Genomic DNA, 25,607 nt, shown 5'->3' on the forward strand with positions numbered 1-25,607 from the left:
ATCGGAGCTGTAAATAGGAGCAAATACAGAGAAATCACAGCTAAAGTGTCTTAGAGAGTACTTTTTTTTAAGGTAGAAAAGGGATAAGTCACATTTAAAAGCACTTTCTACCATCAAGATTGGAAACACCAAAGGGATTTATATTGTGCATTACACTAAACATTTAAATGTAAAAATTGAGCTTATTAAATAGGGGAGCTGATATAGCTCAGTGGTTGAGCACCAGCTTCTCATATACAAGGTCCCAGGTTCAATTCCCGGTCCCAGTACCTCAAAAAAAAAAAAAAAAAAAAGGGTAAGGATAAACTTACCAAATATATTACATAGAACATACTGCTAAAAAAGGTAAAACAAAACGAACATCATAAAATGTTCAAATTATGACATCAATCAAAATTCAAATACACTGAGCACCATGATAATGTACCCCTGGGATTCTAATTCTACTAGCCTCCTTGCATGAAAGGTGGCCTTATAGTACACCCCCTATAGTACTTCTAATACTAAATACATTCAGGCAGGAATATGATACAAACAATATTTAATCAAACTCCTGTCTAGAATCAGCAATGTTATGAATTAAGTACCAGAACAGTCATAATCACTGAACTGTAAAGTAAGTTTTGGAATAGCACCCACATTGATTCATTACCAAAATTATAAAGAAGTCAGCAGCCTGAGTACTGAGGTTTTTTTGTTTTGTTTTTTAATAAAAAGACTCAGGTAGTAGGAAGAGAGGCCTTTTAGAAAACCATGATAGGGCAACTTAAATTCTTCCTGGTGTAAATGTTCTGACATTTAAAGTAAATGATTCCAACAAAACTAGAAAAGGAGAAAACCTGCACAATAAGATTTACATTAATGGAGCTCTTCATGAATGCATGCAAAATGTTCCTGCTATCCATAGGTCATTCTAAAACACCAGAAGGTGATTGAGCTTTCTCTCTCCACTGAATAAAGTAGTGTGAAGAGGAGCTCGTCAGACATCACAGCTGGAGAGCCAGGCTCCTTCACACAATTCAGGCTGGCTGGAGGGTGACAGGGAAAGGAAAGACCCAGATCTTTACTTAAATGTGTCATGGAAGGAGAAAATAAAAGATCTGAATCCCTCAAAAAGTTACGCCTGCAATCTAACCTTCCCAGGAGCAGCAGGCAGTTCATCTCTAGCATATAATTTAAATGGGATATAAAGCTAATCCCAGCTGCAATGTATTTAAAACTATTTTTTTTCTCTCAACATTTTATCTCCAAATAAAATTAGGCAATACATGTAATCGTGTTCCCTCTCATGACTAAAATTTAATCCAAATGATTAAAAGCCAGCAGACAGGAAAGGAAACATAATAAGCTTAAGATAAAGAAGAAAATTTCATTAAAAAAAAAAAAAGATTATGAAGCCTTTCTCTTCAACCTCTCCTGACTACTGCAGAACTGGGAGATGACTACAGAATTTTGACTACCTGATGATCTAGAACAGGGCCCAACAAACTACACGCCACAGGCCAAATCATCCTGTGACCTGTTTTGGTAAATAAAGTTTTAACTGCAACACAATCACACTCACTTGTTTGCATAAGTCTATGGATGCTTTTGCACTACAAGAACAGAGTTGAGTAGTTGTGTCAGCAAAGCCTAAACTACCTAATATACTGCCTGGCCCTTTACAGAAAAAGTTTACCAACCCCCAATCTACAAGAATCTCTAGATCAGTTGTCCCAGACATTTTCGTCTAGAACAAATTATTGGGATTCAGGATGGAACGAGGCTTCACTGTGCAGGATTGTCCCATGCTATGTAGGATAACTGGCATTTCCAGTCTCCATCTTTTAAAAGCCATCCCCACCCCCAACCAAATCATTCTGACAGCAAAAATCCCTGGTGACAATCCCACTACCCTCCTCATAAGATTCAATGCCCTAGATACTTGGCAAGCCAACAGATATGTTTTGTTGGGTCACACATAGTTTTAAAACCATACATAAATCTATAGTCTAGGGGTTAGCAACTAACTTCTTATTATTTTTTCTGTAAATTAAGTTTAATTGCAGCACAGCTACACCTATTTATTTACAAGTTGTCTATGGCTAATTTTATACTACAAAATGACAGAGTTCAAAATGGCATCAGAGACCATATGGCTTGCATGTCTAAAATATTCACTTTCTGGCCCTTGTGCAGAAAAAGTCTGCCAACATCTGCTTTAGACAGTCTCCAATATTCCCTAATGAATTACACCCAAATCTTTTCTTTATTTAAACTGCCTGGGTGCTATGGACATCTCAGTTTGAGATTTCTATACAAGTCAATATTTCCTTTTTTCTAAACTATGTTGCCAATAATAAGCATTACTAGATTATGAGATATAGGAGTTTAGGCATTCCCCAGAAAATAAGTAAAATTACACACAATGCATAAATATTTATTTATGTGTTTCTAGTTCTAGAATACATTTGATTTTAATTACCAAGTTTGATTTTCATATTAGACTGTGCAAATAAAATATCAGGGATTTCTAATATTTTTAAGTTTCACATTTTGGCAATCGTCTGTGATAAGACAATTACCACAGAAAAAAAATTATATTGGGCAACCCTACTGAAATGTTTCAAATTCAATGGACATATGTAGGTAAAAGATAAAAAGCTCCCTCCACAAGAATAATTCATTGATTCATACTTACTCCTTCATTTCTTTGGATGGGGAATTACATGCAGGAAGGAATGCTGCTGGGCTACTTAATTTATCCAGAGTACACGCTGTTCCTATGGCTCGTACCACTAACCCAGACTCGCCCTCCAGATCAAAACACTGTAAGTACCCAACAACTGCATTTCCTCTCATTTCTAGTACTTTCAAGCCAATCTTCCTCTGCAGTTCACCTACAAAAAAGAAAGAATACTCATTCAGCTTTATATCTCTGCATTACACCTATAAACTAGGATATGGTAGTAATAGAAAACAGTTCAAAAATACAGATTTTTAGAATTTGAAGAGGCCCTAAAAGATGATCTGCTCCAGCCGCCTCCTTTCAGGGAGGTAAGATATGGGTAGTTGTATTTTACATATGTGGCAATTAAGGGTCCTTCAAGAATAATTCTTTTACCAAACAAATTTTGGTATGGACTAAGTACCCAGCCTTTTTCCTTTCTTCTAAGTGCTAGAGATACAGGGGTGAAGAAGAAAGGTAAAGTCCCAAACCTAGTGGAGTTTACATACTGGTGGGAGAAACAAAACAATAAACAGATTAATATAAATATTACATAATTGTACCATCATAATAGAAATACAATATAATGCATTTTTATTACTTAGAAACTATACTATATGTAGATATAATACAAATACACATATTTTTAAAATATAAAATAATATGGTTGCTTATTTGTTTTCTGATGTGTATGTGTGTAGTATGTGCATATACATTTTAGGTGGCAAACAAGTTCTTCAAAGAAAAATAATGAATAATGGGGTAAGAGTGGCAAGGAAAGAGGTAGGGACAGTGAAGACAAAAGATTAAAAACACTCAAGTAATCAGTTGGTCAAAGAAGAAACTGCAAGAGAAAGCAAATATCTCAAGACAAATGAAAACAAGAACACAACATATCAAAACCCATGGGATACAGCAAAGACAGTATTGAGAGGGAAATTTATAGCTCTCAGTGCTTACAGCAAAAAAGAAAGAGCTAAAATCAAAGACTTAATCACATACCTGGAGGAAACAAAGAGTATCTTCCAAACTCTTTATAATTTCCAATTGTGTGACCTGTCTGCCTATATGCTATACCCACTTATTAGATATGTAAAAAGCTGACATGTTATCAGAGAAGGCAAACCACCATACATTACCACACAAAAAAAATTACTTCATTTAGCTGTGCAAATCAGATGCCTAGAATAAACAAACTGAATTAGCCCAAATGTCATTTTTCATGTTTCACCCAAAAATTAAACAATACTCCTTGTCTTTTTCTCTCCTAGACAAGTGCTTACTTTTCCCCATTAAGAGCCAAAGAAGTAGTCTGAAAATATGTGAAATAAGAAACACTGGAAACATTTAAAAATCTTCTTTCTAGAGTATGTATCCTAACTTGTTATTCTAGATTTTTAAAGGGACTTTTAAGGAACTCTGACTTGTATGGTTCTTTAGTAGCTTCCATAAACCCTAGCAGGAACTATCAAATACATACACACAAACTGATAGAAAAAAGGGTAGACCAGGGAAGCAGATGTGGCTCAAGCAACTGGGCTCCTGTCTACCAACTAGGGGGTCCAGGGTTCAATGCGCAGGGTCTCCTGGTGAAGGTAAGCTGGCTGTGTGGTGAGCTGGCCCACACAGAGTGCTGGCCCATGCATGAGTGCTGCCCCACACAGGAGTGCTGGCCCACGCAGAGTGCCTGCCTGCACAAAGTGCTGGCCTGTAAGGAGTATGCCCAGTGCCGGAGTGCTGGCCCACATGCAGAGCTGGCGCAGCAAGATGACGCAACAAAAAGAGACAGAGAGGAGAGATAATAAGAGACGTAGCGGACCAGGGAAGTGAGGTGGCATAAGAGAATGATGTCCTCTTTCCCACGCTGGAAGGTCCAGGATCATTTCCCAGAACCACCCAATTAGAATACAAGCAGACAGAGAAGAACACAAAGTGAATGGACATAGAAAGCAGACAATGGGGGGCAGGGAAAGGGGAGAGAAATAAATAAATAAATAAAATCTTTAAAAAAAAAAAAGGATAGAGTATAAGATGTTTCATAATTATTTTTATATAAAACAAAAAACTATCACTATTGAAGACTATAGAAGGCAATGTTTATCTTGCTGTAATTTTTGTCCATTTAATATTTCACTTTAAAAATTAACAAAATTAACAATTAATTTGACATGGATATTCTGAAGGTTTTTAAATTACTAATTTCACTAACATAAACATAAAAATTTAAAATATAAATTTTTGAATATAAAAATTCATTCATATTTCTCTATTTCTCTAGGAACTTTTTACACACTTTATATAAAAACTATGGAATCTCTTGCCTTACTCTTTTGCCTGTGGACCTGTCCTGCCCTCTATATGCCACTGTCGCCATTTTTCCTCTGCCATGTAACCCTGGGAACTTATAATCTATAATGGGGAATTGTAGCTTTTAAATTAGCCCTCTTCATCCCTTTTCATCCCCTTCCTCACTACCTGGGACCACTGCTCTGTTATTTTCTGTTATTTTCTCCCATTTCTCTCACTATCTACCTGAATAAATTACTGGCATAACTAAAAAAAAAAAAACTATGCTACACACTAACTTGCATTGCTTAATTAAATGAAACAGATTGATATAAATAAAGATGATGAAATATAAAAGTATTTTTTAAAAACATGGAGAGGGGAAACGGACTTGGCCCAGTGGTCAGGGCGTCCGTGTACCACATGGGAGGTCCACGGTTCAACCCTGGGCCTCCCTGACCCGTGTGGAGCTGGCCCATGCGCAGTGCTGATGTGCGCAAGGAATGCCCTGCCATGCAGGGATGTCCCCGCGTAGGGGAGCCCCACGCGCAAGGAGTGCGCCCCGTAAGGAGAGCCGCCCAGCGCGAAAGAAAGTGCAGCCTGCCCAGGAATGGTGCCGCCCACACTTCTCGTGCAGCTAACAACAACAGAAGCGGACAAAGAAACAAGACTCAGCAAAGAGACACAGAGAACAGACAACTGGGGTGGGGGATTAAATAAATTAATAAATCTTCACCAAAAAAAAAAAAAAACATGGAGAGAAGAAAAACAGTTAAAAATGAAGCAAACCTTATTAATAAAGGAATCCCCAGAACTTTAATATTAAATAAAAATTAAACGTATCACAAGAAATAAAACTATCACAAAAAATATTACTTAAAATACCATAAAGAAAAAAGTATTACAAATGAAAATCTTAGTTCTCAGATGCCCCTTATATTAATTATAGTATCAATTGAGTCACTTCCTTGAGATGATAAATATTATGCTCTACACATATCTCTCCATTGTAATTTCAAAATACATATTTCCCAAACTGGTATTTGACAAAATGGTGGTCTGCTAGATGCTTCATTAATCTAACAATACTTATTAGGTGCTTTCTATATGCACAATTGAAAAGCATACTATACTAAATTAAGATCAAGAAACACTAGGTTAAACAAATTTAAACAAGTTGATTGGCTGTAGGATCATTCAAGAAACTTTAATATAGTATATATGTGTGTGTGTGTGTATTTTGCATTACCAAGAAAAAAAAAGGTTCATTTCGCAAACATATTAAACTAATGTCCTCTATTCAAGATGTATTAACATACATTAGGAAACACTTCCACAAAAAAACACAGGGAAATGTTGCCGCAAAAAAAAAAAATTGAAACTGAAATTAAAATTAGACTTTTTTTTTTTTTGGAGGTATACAGGATTGAACCCAGGATGTCATACATGGAAAACAGGTGTTTAACCACTTGAGCTACATCAGGCTTCCCTTGAAATTAAAATGAAATCAATTAAACATTAATAAAATGTTTAAGGGTATTAAGTCAATTAAGAATGAAGTTTGTTTTTTAAATACCTGACATTAAAGAAATGAGCCTCTGTCTGGCTTCATTTGATGCCCTTGGTGTGCGAATTCGATCAATCCATTGATATTCTGGGTCTTCATTTACCACAAGTTCTTCTACAAATCCATGAATTATTACAGCTCTATAACACTTTGGAATATTTGTTGCTGTTAAAACAAATTATCTATTATGCTGTTGTTTATCATAAGGTTAAATTCAAATTTTTAAAAAAGTACACCTAAATTCTTACCTATAAGCTATATAATACAGGAACATGTTTTACTGTGATAATCTCAAAGTAATTATAACAATAATACTTCCCCTCAAATAATCTTCTAAGATCCATTTTATTCTTAGAAATAATCATGTAAGCATAGTAAATATAAATTGGATTTTTATAATTTAGGAAACAGTCAGGCAATCTTAAATAGGATTCAATACGAAGTTTAAAAATTAAATCAAAGTGAGCTGGATGATTATCACATAAATAAGTAGAAGGCAAAAAGTAATAACGAACATCTTTGATTATTTAAAGCCTTTTGCAAAAGATCTTCTGTACATCACATAATGCAGCCTCAAAATTCAAAATGATTTCCTTTTTGACATGGCCTGAGAAGTCACAAAAGTCCTGCAGTTTTTAATAATCCATGGCTACATGGCCAGGTGGTTCAATAGTAACTGTATTATAGCCTCATTCAATATACAGGACACCAAATGTTGCTGGATTTAAATAAAATCTAATCAGATTCAAAAAGAGGAGAACCTGAGAACATCTATGCCAACATAGTCTATTACAATAGGCATTTAGGATATCTCTGGCTATGAAGGGACTGTTCACCTAGTCTAAGCAGCTACTCCTCAACCCCAGGTTTTTAAAATTGACCTCAAAGTTCTGAATCTACATACTCAACTACCTCGGGGCGTTGAAAAAACCCAGACCAGCTGAGTTGCTCAGATCTGACCAATTCAGACCCAATTTCATGGAGTTTTCAGAATTCCCTCCTTATAAAAGCCTTTCAGTGTCCCATAGTAAAATATCCAAAAATCAAATACCAATTACTCTCACGTCAGGTAAACGGTCCTTGGACAGTAAAAGCTTCTGGAAAATTAACAATTTTCTCTTTGGCATTAAAATCAAAGTATAAGTGCTTTTCCATTAGCCTTCTGAAATATTGATTTCCCATATTTAACAATTATTAAGTTTCCTGTTAAATGAGTAATAAAATATATTTACTTACTGCAAAAGAATTTGACTCCACATGACGACTGCCTAAATCGATTTAAATCATTGAAGAGGTCTACTTTGACAACTACATTGATTTCCCCACGGATACCTATGAATTCAAAACAGAAAAGCAAGTTTCTATCTTAGGAAAATAATGTATGATTAAATATCCAAGTAAATAAGTCCAATTAATGATTGTAAAATAATGTATCCATCATAATAGTAATGCTAAATTTGTACCCTGAGATCTTCAATCTGAGGGACAACATATGTGTATGAAAAACTGAATAATTTTCATTTTTACCACAAGTCTCTATTTATTTGAACAAAGACTGTGAAGGAGCCCCACTTAAATTAGAGGTGATAACGCCGACAAAGGTGATAATAACATTTGATGAGCACTTAGAGATGATGTCCTGAATTCTTTACATGTAGTATTTCATGATGCTCAGATCAACCCATCCTGGTAATTTTTGGATAACTATCATTCCCCTTTTACAGAGGAAGAAATTAAAGTTTCATAAAAGTTAAATGATTTGTATAGCATCAAACAGTAAGTGCCAAAGGCAGGACTTAAAGTCAGATCTTTATGATTCCAGAGTCTATGTACTTACCAAAAAATGTAAGAATCTGATTTAAAACAAAAGTTTTATCCATTTCAATGAATATAATAAGTTAAAGACTTCAAAGAGCTTTTATTTTTATGGGTTATATGTATCAACATTTACCATACTGGAAATTAAAATTAAGCATTTAAAAAAATATTACTTCAGTTACAGAAATAAAAAACCCATTACATGTTAACATAAATATTTCATAAAAATAACATTTTCAAAACAGAGAAAATTTAGTGATGAGTGGCTCTAATTACATTTTTGGAAATCTCTTTCATGTTTAACTTAAAAGAACACAGAGTTTCACATCTCCTCTGCATGCAGTGTATGATGATACCATACATTACACAACCTCTGGAAAAAACTCCGTTATACACTAGTAAGAAAATGAGACTAAAAATGGCAAATGACATCTGAGTACTGTGTTGAAATTAGGTCAAGAGAAGTAATGGTTCCACTAACAGTACTTTACTATTACACGCCTATTTTAAAAAGGCAACTTTCAAAGACATGTATTTTTAAAAAACAAAATATAGTACAGTCTTTAATGATAAATTTAAAAGACTATGATTTATTTTCTTAAATTATTCTTCCTTACCATGTATAGTGTCATAAATTGGAAACCATCCTGAGATGACAGTTGCGGCTTCACTATAGAGTAAAGGATCAATATCAATGTACACTTTACCAATGGCATCATTTGCACTGTAAGTATCATGGTCTAGAACTGTGATCTGTAGAGGTTCATCTTGTAAATCTTCATCGTCCACCTAAAAGTATACTTTCAAGTTAAATCTTACCACTTAAAAATAATAATTATCACAACTGTATATACATTATCAAATGGAAAAAAAAAATGACTCCTGGAGGGGGAAAAATCTTACAGATTTGTTTTAAGCAAATAGGTAGAGTGACTGACACCAACGAAGGCTGTAACTACTTTTTCACACCAGGTAATACATTTCTAAAGGAAAAAAGAAAGTATGGTATACCTCAAAATACAAAGGTAGGGTTTTAACTCCTTTTTCTACAACGAGCCTATGTTGTCCTACTTTCTACATTATAGCTGGCAAGTGTCGAAGGAATGTTGTCACAGCACCTATTAGTTAACTAAGGCAGTAAGGATGCCAGGAACCACAATGCCACCAACATTTCTAAGGGCATTTTCAGACAATAAAACCATAAGCAGAACTAACATATCACCTGTAAGAAAAAACAATCTCAGTCTACATGTTGGATCAAGTGTTAAAAACTGCTCTTTGACCTTGAATAAAAGGGGTAAATGGCAAAGACAAATGAGTTGATATGGCTAAGAGTCTTCCAAAAAGAGTTGGGAGGTCATCAGAGGTGTCGCGCTTATGTACACCTCAGCAGGACCCCCGAAAAAGCCAAAATAGATACAACCCTAGGTACTGGTTCTCCTAAAGGCTAAGGAGGTCCACAGGTATATAATCATGCCAGATGGATTTGGAGTTCTGTGCCATGTCAGAGGGCCCTCCTTTGGAATTTGTGCTCCTGAGTGTGACAGAGCTGGACTCAGATGTGACTTTTCTACACATGCCTCTTCTGTCACTTTTACTGAAACTTTGGTTGGCACTAGGGATGGTCCATGCTCAGGAGACTTGAATCTCTGGACTGTGTGCCAGCTGGGCCCTGAGCCTCAGCAGAGTGGCGACTCCTATTCTCTGGTTCGTTGGTCTTACCCAGGTCAGCTAACAGGGAGGTGAAGATGGTTGACCACCACACCAGGGAACCGAGAATGCCTACAACTGCAAGCAGAGGAATTGCATCCATCATCCATGTGGAATCTAAGCCCCTCTTGATCTAGAGGTGGAGGGGACATTGCCATCCCAGAGTCCACAGAACAGAGGAATAAAATATGGACTAGAGTGGACTTACTGATATTCTCCTATAAAACTATTGTGACAAGTAATAGAAATTTTAGCATCGAGGAAGAGAAAGTGACCACAGTAGTTGCTGAGGGCAGGGAGAGGGTAGAAGAGATGTGATGTGGGGACATTTTTGGGATCTTAAGTTACCTTAATGATACTGCAGGGTCAGATCCTGGACTTTATATATCCTGCCATAACCCACTGAATGTACTGGGGGAGAGTGCAAACTACAGGGTAAACTATTATCTGTGTAGTGCAATAGTGCCCCAAAATGTGTTCACTGAGTGCGATGAGGGTGCCACAATGATGAGGGAGGTTGTTGGAGTGGGAGAAGTGGGGTGAAGGGTGAGGGGTATACAGGAACCTCTTATATTTTTTAGTGGAACATTTTTTTTATGATGTATATATCTTAAAAAAAATACAATTTACAAAAATGATGTGGTGGGGTGTGGGGAGTGGGTTATATGGGAACCTCTTATGTTTTTTGTTTTCTTATGTTTTTTAATGTAACATTCCTTATGATCTATTAATTTAAAAAAAATTTTTTTTTAAAAAGGAAAAAACAACTTATGTTTGCGGATTAAAACCTCCAGCACATCCTTCGTCCTGAAATGAACGTCTAACTCTTGCCTTCTTTAACTGGCTCATTACCAGTGCCTGCCATGTACCAGGTACTATGTCAAACAGTCAAGAACAAGGCAAAAAAGTATCTCTCCCTCAGAGAGGACATGTTCACATTTTGACTGCCATCCTCTAGGTATCACATAATTCCCAGGTTTGCCAGACCCATCTTAAAATGTAGCAGCTAAAAAGCTGCAATATGGGACTGTATAAGATAGTAAAACCTCATGTAAAACATGAATATGGGTGATATTGCATATATAAGACTGTTTCGACCAAACAGAAATTCAAATGTACTAGAGAAAAGGAAAAAGAATAGCAGCTATGTAAAGCAGGGGAAGCAGAGAGAGACTGAGGGGTGAGTTTTGTTTGGTTGTTTATTATTAGTAGTAGAATAATAAAACTGCTCTAAGAATGAAGGAAGTGATAAATACACAAATATGTGATTACACCAAATACCACTGATTGTACACTTTGGATGGATTTATGCTTCATTAATATGGACCAATAAAATTGATTTGTTAAAAAAATGAACAAACACTGAAGCAAAAAATAAAAAAAATGTAGTACCTAGAATAGACAAAAGGATGACTATTTCCTAGGATTAAAATATTTATATTTTTTAAATGAACTCTATGATATAACATATCGTTAATTTTAAACTGAGTTTGTGGAAACTAAAATCTTTCTTCTTTTTCTAAGTGCTTTTTTTTCCTTCCCCTTCCCCCACCCTGCTGTTTTGCTGTCTATGTCCATTCACTGTGTGATTTTCTGTGTCTGTTTCTTTCTATCTTCTCTTCTTGTTTTCTCTCTAGGTTTCACCAGGATTCAATGCCGGGGACCTCCAACATGGGAGAGAGGTTCCTTGTCACAGGAGCATGCCTTTCCCAGGAGGCCCCGGGGAACAAACCCAGTCCTCCCACACAGTAGATGGCAGCCCAATTGCTCGAGCCACATCCACTTCCCTCTATCTTTCTTACATATACTTTGGTCAAGTGATATCTCTGCAATCACTATACTTTAATTTTTTAAACTTAAATATAAAGCATTATGCTTTCTCTCTATTATTTAATTTCTTGTTGATTTTAGGCTAACAATCCATTTTATGAAGATTATTTGGGGAATATATTTTGAGTGCTTAAGTACTCTACATTAAGGAATTATTGTTGGTATCACTGGTATGATAATGTGATTTGAAGTTTGTAACAACTCCCCAAAACAAAAGAGTTTAAGAATCTATGACTGAAATTACCTAATATCTTGCATTTGCCGTAAAATATTCCTGAAAAAAAATCAAGAGAGAGTGGAGTAACAGGTAAAACAAAAACAACAGAATTTAACAGGGAGCAGATATGGCTCAAGTAGCTGCTTGCTTCCCACATGGGAGGTCCTGGGTTCAGTTCCCAGTGCCTCCTAAAAAGCAGAAAACAAGCAAATGAAAAAACCAACTCAGGGGGGCCAATGTGGCTCAGTAGTTGAGTGCCAGCTTCCCATATACAAGGTCCTGGGTTCAATCCCTGGTCCCGGTACCTCAAAAACAGCAGACTTTAGACAACTGTTAAAGGTGGGTAATGATAATAGGTTTAACGAGGCATTTTGGGGACATTGGAATTGTCCTGCATGACATTGCAATGATGGATACAGGTCATTTTTATATTTACATTTTTTAAAAACTCATAAAATTGTGCAGTACAAAGTGTAAAACATAATGTAAACTATAAACCAGGCTTAGTAACGCTTCAATATGTGTTCGTCCAATGTACCACACTAATGAAAGATGTTGTTAATGGGAAAAGGGGGGGGGATATATGGGAATCCCCTGTATTTTCCATTTAACAGGTACATAATCTAAAGCTTCATCCAAAGGTTACGTGTTTTGGTAGGATGTGCATGTATCAAGAAGTGAAATAAAAAGATGGGTTATTTTCCAGCGTGGATACCCCAGGAGGTCACGCTCCCCGGGCTCTGTCCAGTGGCACAGGGGAGCACAGGGCTCAGCCAGTGATGCACAGTCCCATTCCACAGCATTGGAGATGAAGCCGGGCTCTTGAGCCTGCACCTGCATATTCCTACAGCTTCCCTGAGTCTTATGGACAATGACTGAGGAGACAAAGCACGCAGGAAACAGTTTTCTTGAGCATCCCAGTCTAGATCCAGGGTCAGTTTACCACGTGTCCAAGAGAAGTGCACTTTGTCTTGTTTTTAAGCTATTGGTGAATTACATTTACACTTTGTACCTTTGTTTCACAGAATTCTCAAAAGGATTCCAAAATACCTCAGATTTGAGGAAAGAAGAGGAGCAAAGCCTTGACACTGAAATACGAGGTGGGAAAGTGGATGCTACACTATCTTGAAGATGATCATGGAGGGTTTGAAAATTGGCACACATATCTCCATGTTTGGCTTTTTAAAAAACTGAGTAAATCAAAGAATTCCAGCCTCAAAGGCAAAATCATGGGAATTGGCTAGAAATGCAAATTTTCAGGTCACCCCAAAACCATATGCCAGTTTTAATATCTAATGTACTAAATAACCTATGTATTGTGAGAATAAGAACAAAGTAGATTAGCCTATTAAACTAAGACATTTATGAACTGAAATAAAGATGATTTTGAGGTTAAAAAAAAAAAGAGGAGTTATTTTTGAAAAAATAAAAGAGGGTGCTAATCAGAAGTTCATTATACTAATCTCACTATCTGTGCATGTTTGAAATTTTTCATAATTAAAGGTTAAAGGAACCTTTGAATCCCCACCCATTTTGAATTGTCATCCAACATCATTCTCTCTACCACATCTAATTTAATAAAAAGGAGTCATAAACCAAGCCATTAGCCATTCCTCCAAAGACCTTCCTCCAATTTCTAAATCCATTGATAATACCATTGGTGTATATTTATTCAACAGCTTATTTAAGTACAAGTACCATCATTTCGCTCATGTGACACCAACAAATCTTTCCCTGATATCATAGGGCTCTATGCCAACAAAGTGACTGGAATAGTTCTTGATAAATATATTGACAGTTAACCATATAAATAATTTGCCTACATTTAGGAAGAAATTGTAATGAATTAAGGATATTTAACAGATTAAATTGAGCCCATTTCAAATTATGAAATACCAAAAATTAAGACTTCAGAAATTTTTTAAAGATTTAAAAGTTTTAACTGGACAGCAACATGCCCAGCTAAAAGACTGCACTTCCTAGCCTCCCTTCCAACTAATGGAGATATAAGCATAAATTATTACATAAAGCTAGGCAAGGTGGGGGTAACTTCTTAAAGAGGGCTTGCTAAGCTCAAGGTATGCTATTTTCAACCTCCCCCCACTTCCATTCACTCCAGCTCCTTTTTCTGGCCTAGAGCACCAGCTGGTAGCTTACAGCCTAAAGTGACATTGAATACAGAAGCCCTGGGCTGTGAATGATGGAGAAGAAAGACAGAATGGTCCCGGGTGGCAAATCATTTCCTGCTTTCTTACACTGCCAGGCTTAACACCTCTTTCACATGAGAAAAAAACTAAGTATCCATTTTGCTTAGGCCATCTATGTGAGTGTTCATGGCATACATATCTGACTGCAATTTAAAACCGATAAACAGGGTTGAAGGAAAGTATCTAACCATGTTAACTATAAACACAAAGTTCAAGCACATTTTTTCACACCAAAATACATACTATTATTATTTAGTAACTTACTAAATTTTAAGGGAAATGGCTGGTAACTTTAGTTCCTAAAGCTTATTAATATTAATATTATAAAAAGGCTTTATTTCAAAAAGTACAGATATGTTCATTTTTAAAGCTGTTTGACTTCATTGGACCATTAAAAATTACCAGTGTCAACAAAATGAAATTTCCATTTACTTAGACATAAATTTCCTAAAATTATGAAAACTACTCTAACACATAAAGCTTGCCTCCTCCCTCCATTTCAGGAGCAATGTAATCGACCAAAACAATTTTTTTATCAACCATTTCTAGGTTACAGAGAAAAGAAAAAGGCATAAGCATTCAAATATTTTCCTAGAGCACTTAAAATGCACTTTGTAATTCTAATTTGAGGTGAAATCATGTAAACAATAACTCTCTTGCTTTCTCTGACTTTTTATTCCACATTTTTACCTTACTAATGTAGTTTTGAAATGACAATAGACACGTGGACAGTAATGAGCCTTTTTCAAAAATACATTATAGCATTTTGGAAACAGTTTTTTAAAAATCTGTATCTTGTTCCTAAGTGATTTTTGGTATAAGGTAAAAGCCAGAGAAAATTATATGAATAAGAATAAGAAGACACACAGGAGAGTCTATTTTTATCATATTCACATACTATATTTTAACTACAACGTCATTTTTTAAAACTCAATATTCTAAATTAAGCAGAAAAGAAAACGTCTTTATGAGGTAAGAAAACTACTATACCTTAAACAATAGGTACTCATATCACTCCCAGGAAAAAGGGTCATCAGCCCATATACACTCAGAAAATGCTGACCCATTTAAAAACTTACCTCAAATTTAAACCATTCAGAGTTCCACTGAGGATTGAGTGACTTGTGATACACATCAGTTTTAAAGGTGGTGTTACCAAATTTTACCTAAAAAACAAATGAGATAATTCAAACATAAATATCAAAAACATAAATAAAACTAAGAATTGAACCCAGGACCTTGTACATGGAAAGCAGGCACTCAACCACTGAGCTACATCTGCTCCCCTAAAACTAAACTTTAATGTCAGCCAAGAAATAGGATTAACCATGGAGGGGGAAAAACACACTATCCCCTGAGAAAAGAGAAAAGGAGGTACAGATGGGTCCCGGTATTATCCACTGTTTTGCTTTGACTAGCTCTACAAGGAACTTAAAAATAGATCTTTATGTCAGCATGGAGGAATCAGTATGGTCTTTACTAAACATGGGCTCAGAAGAAGGAAGTCTGGGGGGTGTGGCACCAGGAAAAAATAAAATCAGCAGGCAAATATCAGCAAGACACTGCAACCATCAGATGCCATAAGGAGCAGACACCGCAAAGAGCAGATGCCACAACCACTGCAACAAGCAGATGACACAATGAGCAGACAACACAACCAGCAGGAAATGGAAGTGGCTCAAGTGCTTGGGCACTTGTCTCCCACATGGAAGGTCCTGGATTCGGCTCCTGATATATTTTGAAGATGAGCAAACAACTAGCAGACAGACAAAGGAGCCATGGGGGGGACGGTAAATAAATGAATGAAGTACAGTAAAAAATCAGAAGGTGAAAAGGCCAGCTGGCCTTTCTCTTCAGACATCAGCAAGGGTACCCAGAACTACAGCCCATTATTATAAGAACTCAGTCGTATTTCTTTGTATTTTCTAACTCGCCTGTATTTGTTACATCTTTAAATCCCTTTTCTAGGTACACACAGTGATCCGTAATAAGCCATTATTCTTTAAGGGTTTTATATGCCCATCTTCAGGGACAATGAAAGGGGTTAGATGGGAAGGCTATCCTACTTCTTTGCCAATTTTGTCAGGCACTAAATCATGGAGATCCAAAAATAAGGAAATAAGAAACAAAGAAGCAGACTAAATCCCTGGTACTTACTTTAGACAGAGAATGGAGAGTGCGAAACCTAATTGGACTGGACAAACGGTCAGGAGGCTTAAGCACAAAACAGCTAGGCAACTGCTTCCATCACCTGTCCTAAATTTGATCTCTTCAAGCTCTTCCACTAACTCCATCAGTTCACACCATCAAATCTCTCTCCTAACTTCAAAATTCACTAAAGGTTATCCTTTTTATCACCAATACCTAGCAGGGCGCTACTGCAGATATATAGTAATGCTGGTTGGGTGAGAAATGTATAATATCTCACTTCCTTTTTTATCTACAATCCTGCATTTGATATTATAAAACTTACTCACATTATAGTTCAGTCAATCCAGAGTATTTTCTAAAAGCAGAGTATCCAAAACTATAATTCCTTTTTCTCTTCTATGTATTTTTGTAGTTATTTTATCATTCAATTTGCATTATCAAGCATGGTAACAATCATTGGTGGCTAAGCAGTTTGATTAGAGGACAGAAATTGTTAAAAATTGTGTAAAAATAACTTACTGACTGGTACAGGCTATGATAAAGTCAAAAGATATATAACAAACTGAGAAAGAGTATTTGCCAAATATGTCACAAAGAGCTAATTTCCCCAATTTCTAAAGAGTATCTACTAAGCAATAAAGATAAAAAACCTAGTAGAAAAATGGGCAAAGGGCATGACCACACAATTTTTTTAATGGAAATACAGATAGCTTTTAAATATATAAAAAGATGATCACTTTCATTGATACTAAGATAATGCTACATTTTTACTTATCAGGTTAGTACAAATCAAAAAGTTTGAAAACAGAATTGTTGATCATCCTCACACTACTGGTGGTAGTGTAAATTAAAACAATCTCTTCAGAGAAGAGTCTGACAATATATATGAAAAATTTAATTGCCTATCCCCTTGAAGTCAGCAATTCCATTTCTTAGAATTTATCATACGGGGCACACAATGACATATATAAGTGGTCTTACAGCAGCAAAATAACCTATTTAGGTTGGAAACAACCTAAATATTCATCAATTTGGATCTGTGTAAATGAAGTATGGTAAAGCTAAATGATGCAGTGCTAAATAGAAGAATGAAACAGCTCTCCAAACACCAATATAGGACTTCCAAGATATACTTTCCTGGTAAAGAACAATGTCTATGGCATTCTTTCAGTGTGGGGTTGAGGACAAAATGTTATCATTTATGTCTATAATTTTTTTCCTACATATTAGCTAAATTGTCGTTAAGAAAGTTATTTAACCTGCTACTTAATTAAGGCTGTTTTCTCCTCTGAAAAGGGGGTTTGCTGTGAACATTACATGAGAAAATGCATGTAGAGACAGTATTCATCAGCTATTAATTTCCTCTCCTCTCCCTAGCCTTTCAAAGACTTCTGGATAAACCGGCAACGCTATTCAGCCAAACAGCATAAAAACGCACGTTAATATGGATATACTTCAACCGACGCGTTCCTTGTAAAGGCCTCCATCATTCGTCCCAGAGATTCCTGCAGCAATAATCTATAAATGCTACTCGGCCTTCTCTGGGTCCCTGAATGCCTCACGTCTATGCAGTAGCAATACTCTTAATCAAAGCAACTGGAACCAGTACCGATCAGCTAATCAAGTAACTCAGATAAAGAAGACAATCAGGAGAAATTATCAAAACCATAAACACTTCAGATAAAACATAAAAACGTTCATTCCTTGGTCTTTTAATGTAAAGTGAAGACCTCTTCTTTGAGTTAGGGTCCAATGTTTAGAGTTCCCCATCATATTGGGGGGGCATATACTACAAGCAGAATGTACCATCTGTGATTTCTGGGTTGGCTTTCTTTAATGTGGCAGGAGAACTTAAAAACATGTATGAAGGGAAGCGGACTTGGCCCAGTGGTTAGGGCATCTGTCTACCACATGGGAGGTCCGCGGTTCAAACCCAAGGCCTCCTTGACCCGTGTGGAGATGGCCCGTGCACAGTGCTGATGCGCGCAAGGAGTGCCGTGCCACGCAGGGGTGTCCCCTACACAGGGGAGCCCCACGTGCGAGGAGTGCGCCCCATAAGGAGAGCCACCCAGCACGAAAGAAAGTGCAGCCTGCCCAGGAATGGCGCCACACACACGGAGAGCTGACACAGCAAGATGATGCAACAAAAAGAAACACAGATTCCCGTGCCACTGACAACAACAGAAGCAGACAAAGAAGATGACGCAGCAAATAGACAGAGAACAGACAACCGGGGCCAGGGGCGCTGGGGAGAAATAAATAAAATCTTTGAAAAAAAAAGTATGAAGAAATATGAGCATAGAATGCTAGATTTTTTACAATATTTTCTTCAACTAATTTGAGAGCAACTGTCAGTAACAGCATTAAGTCTTCACATGGCACTATTAATTTTCACACTCACTTCACCCATGTGTACAATGTTGAAATAAATTACAACAAAGACAGTTGGCTTACAAGGTTTGGGGACAGAGATAACTGCCCTTGTTAAAGCCTGGGAAGAGCAGCCGCAGGCCCGTGGGGGCAGTGTGACGGCAGAGGCGGCATCAGAGGAAAAGCCTGAAGGACAGTGCAGAGCACTAGTGACTGCAGCGAGCCGCAGGGCAGGTGGTTAAGAGGGGCTCTGCAAGAGTGTCTACAGCTGCCAGCAGGAGAATTGCATCCATCATCCATGTGGAATCTAAGCCCCCCTCTCGATATAGAGGTGGAGGGGACATGACCATCCCAGGGTCCACAGGATGGAGGAACAGAGTATGGATTAGAGTAGACTTACTGGTGTTCTGCTGGGGAACTATGGTGATTAGTAAGGGAAGAAATTGTAGCACTGATGTGGAGAAAGTGGTCACAGTAGCTGCTGATGGTAGGGAGAAGGAAGAAGAGAGATGATGTGGGCACATTTTCAGGATTTGGAGTTGTCCTGGGTGGTACTGCAGGGACAGATGCTGAACATTGTGTGTCCTGCCATGGCCCACTGGGTGGAATGGGGGAGACTGTGGACTTCAATGTAGATCACTGTCCATGTGGTGCAGCAGTGCTCCAAAATGTATTCACCAGGTGCAGTGAATGTGTCACGATGATGGAAGAGGTTGTTGATGTGCAAGGAGTGCAGTAGGGGGAGTGGGAGGTATACGGGGACCTCACATTTTTTTAATGTAAATTTTAAAAGAAAATAAAGAAGAAAAAAATAAAAAATTTAAAAAATTTTTTTAAAAAAGAGGGGCTCTACTGTTCAAATTTCTCTTTGTTCTTTTCTGCTCTTGGGTTAATATGTAACCTCTTACCTAGCTTAAACCTATTTCCTACTTCCATTCAATAAGAGCCCAACCTTTAAACTCATGTTCTCTCCTTTTGCTTTAACCAAGTTTGTCCTATTCACCTAAAAATACCCCTTTTTCCGCTCTATCTATCTAAATTTTACCATCCTTTAGCCCAACACAAAGGTGTCTCCTGACTTGCTAAGCTTCATCATCTCCCTCTCCCAGGAGCTTATGTAGAACCTGCACTCTATACCCTACAATTTCGCCCTCTGTCATACTGTAATCCCTCATTAACCCCTTTTTCCTGCATTAATTTGTCCCTTTCTGACAGATTATTCCTATTAGTACATAAGTATGTTCTAGTATCTTCTTTTTTTTAAGTACTAAGAGCTAAATACTTCCCAAATACCAGACTATTTCTCCTCTTCCCTTCATAGCTGTTATTTCTGGAAACAGCTGCCTGTTCCTGTTTCTACTTCTCGCGATTCACATACTTTAAACTTCTTTAACTCCCTACAGTATGGGCTTCCGTCCTCGCCACTCCTCCAGTCAGGGGCAGGAACAACCTCCCTGTTAGCCAATCCAATGGCTTCTCTGCCTGCTTACCTGGCCTCTCAGTGCCATTTGACAGTTGAAGGTTTCCTCTATCTAGAAACACTCCTTTCTTGCCTTCTGAGATATTATTACCTTCCCAATTTTTCTCTCACCCAATGGCTGACAATCTCTGTTCCCTTCCCTGTGTACTCCTCCTCTAACAGACCTCTTAATCTCAAGTTTCCTCAAAGATCCATCCCTCCTCTCTCTCCCCGTAAGTCAGAGGTTTGCAAAAGGGACAGAAGCAACTCCTAAGGGAGCTTTAGAAATGTCTAGGGGTGTTTATGAGGGGAATACTAACGGCATTTAGTGAGGAAGGGCTAGAGATACTAGATGTCCAGCCATCCAAGAGACAACTGCAACAATGAGGACCTGTTCCGTGTCATTACTTTCAGATGCCCCAACAGAGAATCAAGCAGGTAAGAAAAAAAGAAAAAATAAAGGAAAATGTTACTTAGACGTTAACTCAGTTAAAATAATTTTATGGGGTTTTAATATGCATAACTGTCAAGAAATACAGTCATCATGTAAATCTAGGGTCACTTCTGCTTGTTTAGTTTACAATGTTATCATGAATTAACCATTTTGGAAACATAAGAGAGCCAATCCGAAAGACGGCTATGGTATCTGAGATACTATTTTATATGCACAGCGAGGTACTCCCCATTGCCCTTCTCCGCTTTACTTTTCTCCACTTGGGGTACTTCTCACTATCTACATTCTGTATCTTTTGCTTAATTATCTTCTTTATGAACTCCATCCCCCTAAAATATAAGGTCCATGACTGAAGGAATTTTTGGTTCATTTATTGCCATATTCCCAGGGTTCAGTAAAGTCCCAAATATACACAAAGACTCAATAAATATTGACTTATCTGATTATTTCATAATATCTCCCATTATAACTGAGACCAAGTACATCCATATTGAAATACTTATTGCTATAAGTACTTTGATTTCTCTGTCGTATTATAGTTACATTATATTGATTTTTCTAAATTGTGAGTATACAGATTATATTATCTCTGAATATCATACCAGAATAGTAAAAGGTGAATTACAAAATACTATTACACAGAAGAGGGCACTGGGCCTCACAGGGGTGAAAAGAACATCAGAGTCACAAATCCAGCTGCCTCCTGGACAACTCCAATTATAGGTCCTAAAGACATCTCAAACCTAAGGTGCCCAGTGGATCTTGATTCTCCACACACACCCTCCCCAATCTAACTCTATCATCCCTCTACCCCTCTCACCCTCACATCAGGGGAGTTTCAGAAATGACCCCAATGACTCCAGAAAAATAGGGGTCATCTTTTTTTTTTTTCTTTTTGATTTTACGATCTCTTTTACTTTTTTTTAAAAATGCTATATTCAAAAAATATAAGAGGTTCCCATATACCTCCCACCCCTTCACCCCACTCCTCCCACATCAACAACCTCTTTGATCACCATGGCACATTCACTGCATTTGGTGAATACATTTTGGAGCACTGCTGTACCACATGTATGGTAGTTTACACCTAGTTTACACTCTCCCCCATTACACTGAGTGGGCCATGGCAGGACATACGATGTCCTGCATCTGTCCCTGCAATATCATTCAGGACAACTCCAAGTCCCGAAAATACCCCCACATCACATCTCTTCTTCCCTCTCCCTGCCCTCAGCAACTATCTTTTCATCTCCCTTTCCCTCCTCCCCTACTGCAATCTATCAACTAATCCTCTAAAGTCTATCTTCAAAGCACAGCTGGAATCCATCCTTTTCTCTCTACTACCAAAACCATGACCTGGCCCAGGCCATCTCTTACTTGAACTAATAATACAGAACCTCCCAATTGGCTGCCTGCGTCTGCTCTTTCCCCTCTTCAGTCCTTTCTCCACATAGAAATGGAAGTGTTCTTCTTCACAATTGCGTCCCACTGTATTTGGAATAAAATGCCAACTAGTAATGATGGCCTCTAGGGCCCCGCAGGATCTGGTCCCCCACATCTTCCCAACCTTCTCTCAGGCCACTCACTCACTCACTACAATGCAAACACGGCTTTCTTCACTTCCCAAAACGGAATAAATCTCCTCAGGACCTCCCCTCTCCCTGAGACCCTAGTCTCCTCCAGCCTCTCTCCTGCCCCACTGCTACCCGCCTCACAACCACACAATCACAGCTGCTCCTTCCCGTCCTGCAGATGTTTGCTTGACCCGCACTTCCTCAGAGGCCGCCCCTGACCACTCACCCCAAAGTAAATGCTCCCTGTTATTCTCTCGCTATTTTTTTCTTTCATGACACCCATCACAATTTGTAACTATATATATATTTAACCATTTATTGACTCTTTAAATATTTCTCTCTCCACCAAAACATACATTCCATAAAGGCAGGAATCAAGTTTGTTTTGCTCACCATTGTACAATCAACAGCCAGACAAGTGCCCAGCACAGGCCCTGGCCTAGCAGACACTGAGTATTTGTTGAAAGAGGCAGTTAATGAGTCACCCTGGAATCTGCCCACTTTCACCAGCAAATTTCACTTAGTTACCAAGGCCTGACAATTTAATGCCATTCAAATCTTTCTCCTCCAGTCCTTTCCCATTGCCAAGGCTCAACATGCACATACCGCCGCGACAATTTTACAGTCTTGTTAACTGACCTGCCTGCCTCATTTCTCATGTGTCCAATCCATCAACCACATCACCAGCAGGGTCATCCCACAGAGAAACAAAATACTGCTGACATGGTCTTTTCTTTCTTTTAAGAAGCTCTGTGGGCCTACATCTGCTTATAAAATAAAGGTAATATTCTTTAGTACACAAATTGAAGTTTGATTCCAACCTTCCCTTCTAGCCTCATCTCCTACAACCTCCACTCCCCAAATATGCCTCTTTACTGCTGACACATAACAAACCGAGAAAATTCCACGAATATACCGTATATACCCTGTGTGCCTTTGCCTCTGATGCTCGCTCTGCCTGATAAAATCCTGAATGTCCTTCCAGGCCCAGCTCAAATGTCTCTTTCACAGGAAGCTTTCCTGGACCTCCAGAGACAGAGTCAAGTTTCCATATTCTATGGCAACACCTGTCACCTTGTCCAGAGAGGCAGTATTAGCACAGTGGTTCAGAGAACTGACCGATAGGCTATGGAGTCTAACAAGCTAAGTAACCTTGGACAAATCATTTAAGCTCCCTAGGCCTCAAGTTTCCTCTTTGTAATATTGGCAATAACAATACTTCTGTCACAGGCCTGTTCTAAGGGCTAAGGATTAAAAAGTACTTAGCACGTTCCTGGCAGTAAAGAGACTCAATACATGTTTCTTATTAGTTATTAAAGCAAGCTCTGTGTGTGGCAGTCTCCGAAATACCTGAACACAAGGGCTATGCTTTGGTTATCTGTGTATCCTCATTGCCTAACATCTGGCCCAAGTGCACATCAGCAACTGTTTATCAAATGAAAATGAAGCTGGGATTAAGAATTACCAGGACAGTGTCTGGTGTGGAACCACAGTGCTTCAGTTAGAGAACCTTGAGGGAATATTTTCTGTTGAGAGGAAGTCAAGCTGTATAGTTTCATTCATCTAGCAACTCTAAACAGTAATAGTCCAAATGAATACTGCTCTACTGCTCTGGCTCAGCCTGTCAATTTTTATTCCGATTTTCACTTGGCTTCTTTGAAACTCTGGCTTATTACTTTCCCAGCCCTAGGCCTGGACTAATTATCATGATTTTAAACCAGTCATTAGACTGAAAAAGCAATTTTACAATTCAACCAAGGCACTTAATTGACTTCCGACCTCAAGGTAATAAATGAGTCTGCAACAGCTCACTAGACCTACCAGTCCACGCCAGAGCCCAGAGTGTTACCGCTGTGTTGTAAAACTTAACACCGATGATTCAGAAAACGCTACTCGCAAGAGCGGCTCCCCCGGCGCGCGTGAACCGCCGGGTCCACACTCGCACCAGCTCTCCATCACCCGTGTGCGCGGGGGCGTCGCCGCGCAGTGGCGCCCCGGGATCTCCCGCCTGGCAGGTGGCGTGTTCCGAGTCCTGACCCAGGTCAGCCCGGCGTGCAGGGCTGGGTGACAGCCTCCCGCGCCGCTGGGCGTGCCGCGGGCGCCTGCAACCGCGCACCCGCCGCGGGGGCCGCCGACTTGGGGGCCGGCCCTCGGGGGGCGCTGAACGCACCCAGGGGGCACGGGCCGGGGGCTGGCGCTGCCCGGGGCTGCAGGGGCAGGAGCCGGCACCAACCTCCACGAAGGCATCCGTCAGGTCGCTAGCTCGGTCCATCACTGGCAAATGGCGCCCGGCCACGATCTTCACCTTCAGCTTCCCGGGCATCGTCTCGGCCTCTCCGAGGGCTCCTGCGGCAACAAAACAAGCGAGTCTGCGCCCAGCGCCCGGCCGGGCGGGGGCGGGGCGGGAGCGCGCGGCCGCGGCGCGCGCCGCCGAGGGCGCGCGGGCTAACTGACAGCGGGCGGCGCGCGGAGGGTGCGCGCGCGGGCGCCGGGCCGCGCCACTCACTCTCGGCGAAGGGGGGCCGTCTCGCGCAGGCGCGGAGGTCTCATTCCCGAGGGGCAGCCGGAGGGACAGCCAGGGTGGGTCCCTCCACCCCTGTCCCACGGTCCTGGAAAGAGCAGCCGAACCCGGGCAACATCCCGCGGAACCACCACGGCTCCCGCGTGTGTTTCTCCTCCCCCAAAAATGGCGGCGCTCGGGGCGTGGAAAGGCCATCGATCGCTCGGCGCTCTGCCCACTTCGCTGGGGTGGAATGGAATTCGCCGAGGAAAGAAAAGGGGGCGGGGCGGGGCGGGGCGGGGAGACCCGGGAGGGCAGGGCGGAGGGTCGAGTGCCGAGTCGTCCGCCGCATCCCGGGAGGCCCGCAGCCCCAGGCCTCGGGAAACCGCTACGCGTCGGAAGGACTGACAGGCGGGAGCTGACAGACTTGTGTTTCAGTCGGACTTTCACGACTCGTCAGTGGTTCGTGGAAACAAATTACCAGCTTTCTGTCAAGAGTGCAGTTGCGGGTGCGCATGGTTTTTGTTTTAGGTGAAATCCAGTGAGAAATCTCAGGAGCGTCTCGGGGGTGGATCGTGTGTGGTTTCGTGAACGTTTCCATTCATTCAGACACGTGTACTGGGTCACAGATGGTGTAACTCTGGGTTCTGCGCAATACAAGCAAACAAAGAAACGAACAAATCCAACATCTTTGAAACTCAGAGCCGCTGCCTCAGTGTCCCCTGCGCTCCTGGTCGTTTGGCGCGCCTAGGAAGCA

The 25,607-nt window shown here is 39.5% G+C and overlaps 1 protein-coding gene and 1 non-coding gene across 32 annotated transcripts in view; one reads left to right on the forward strand and one right to left on the reverse strand.

Annotated features, from left to right (window-relative positions):
* Positions 1-25,088, reverse strand: part of C2CD5 (C2 calcium dependent domain containing 5) — a 92,618-nt gene extending 67,530 nt beyond the window's left edge. For 12 of the 31 annotated variants that reach the window (XM_058282893.2, XM_058282896.2, XM_058282891.2 and 9 more), the window contains exons 1-7: positions 24,857-25,041; positions 24,584-24,696; positions 15,422-15,508; positions 8,996-9,167; positions 7,797-7,892; positions 6,570-6,725; positions 2,681-2,879 (exon numbers count right to left, since the gene is read on the reverse strand). In XM_058282893.2, coding sequence (XP_058138876.1) covers positions 2,681-2,879; positions 6,570-6,725; positions 7,797-7,892; positions 8,996-9,167; positions 15,422-15,508; positions 24,584-24,673 — 800 coding nt within the window. In that variant the 5' untranslated portion in view covers positions 24,674-24,696; positions 24,857-25,041. Of the gene's footprint in view, positions 1-2,680; positions 2,880-6,569; positions 6,726-7,796; positions 7,893-8,995; positions 9,168-15,421; positions 15,509-24,583; positions 24,697-24,856 lie in introns of all 31 variants that reach the window. The other 19 variants (XM_004448654.5, XM_004448647.5, XM_004448655.5 and 16 more) reach the window with 6 other exon arrangements.
* Positions 12,838-13,040, forward strand: LOC111766986 (small nucleolar RNA SNORA73 family). Its single transcript, XR_002798897.1, has one exon. It is a non-coding gene; the product is annotated as a small nucleolar RNA SNORA73 family (small nucleolar RNA).
* Positions 25,089-25,607: the final 519 nt, after the last annotated feature.

This window comes from Dasypus novemcinctus, chromosome 20 (assembly GCF_030445035.2).
Source record: "Dasypus novemcinctus isolate mDasNov1 chromosome 20, mDasNov1.1.hap2, whole genome shotgun sequence".
Classification (NCBI taxonomy): Eukaryota; Metazoa; Chordata; class Mammalia; order Cingulata; family Dasypodidae; genus Dasypus; species Dasypus novemcinctus.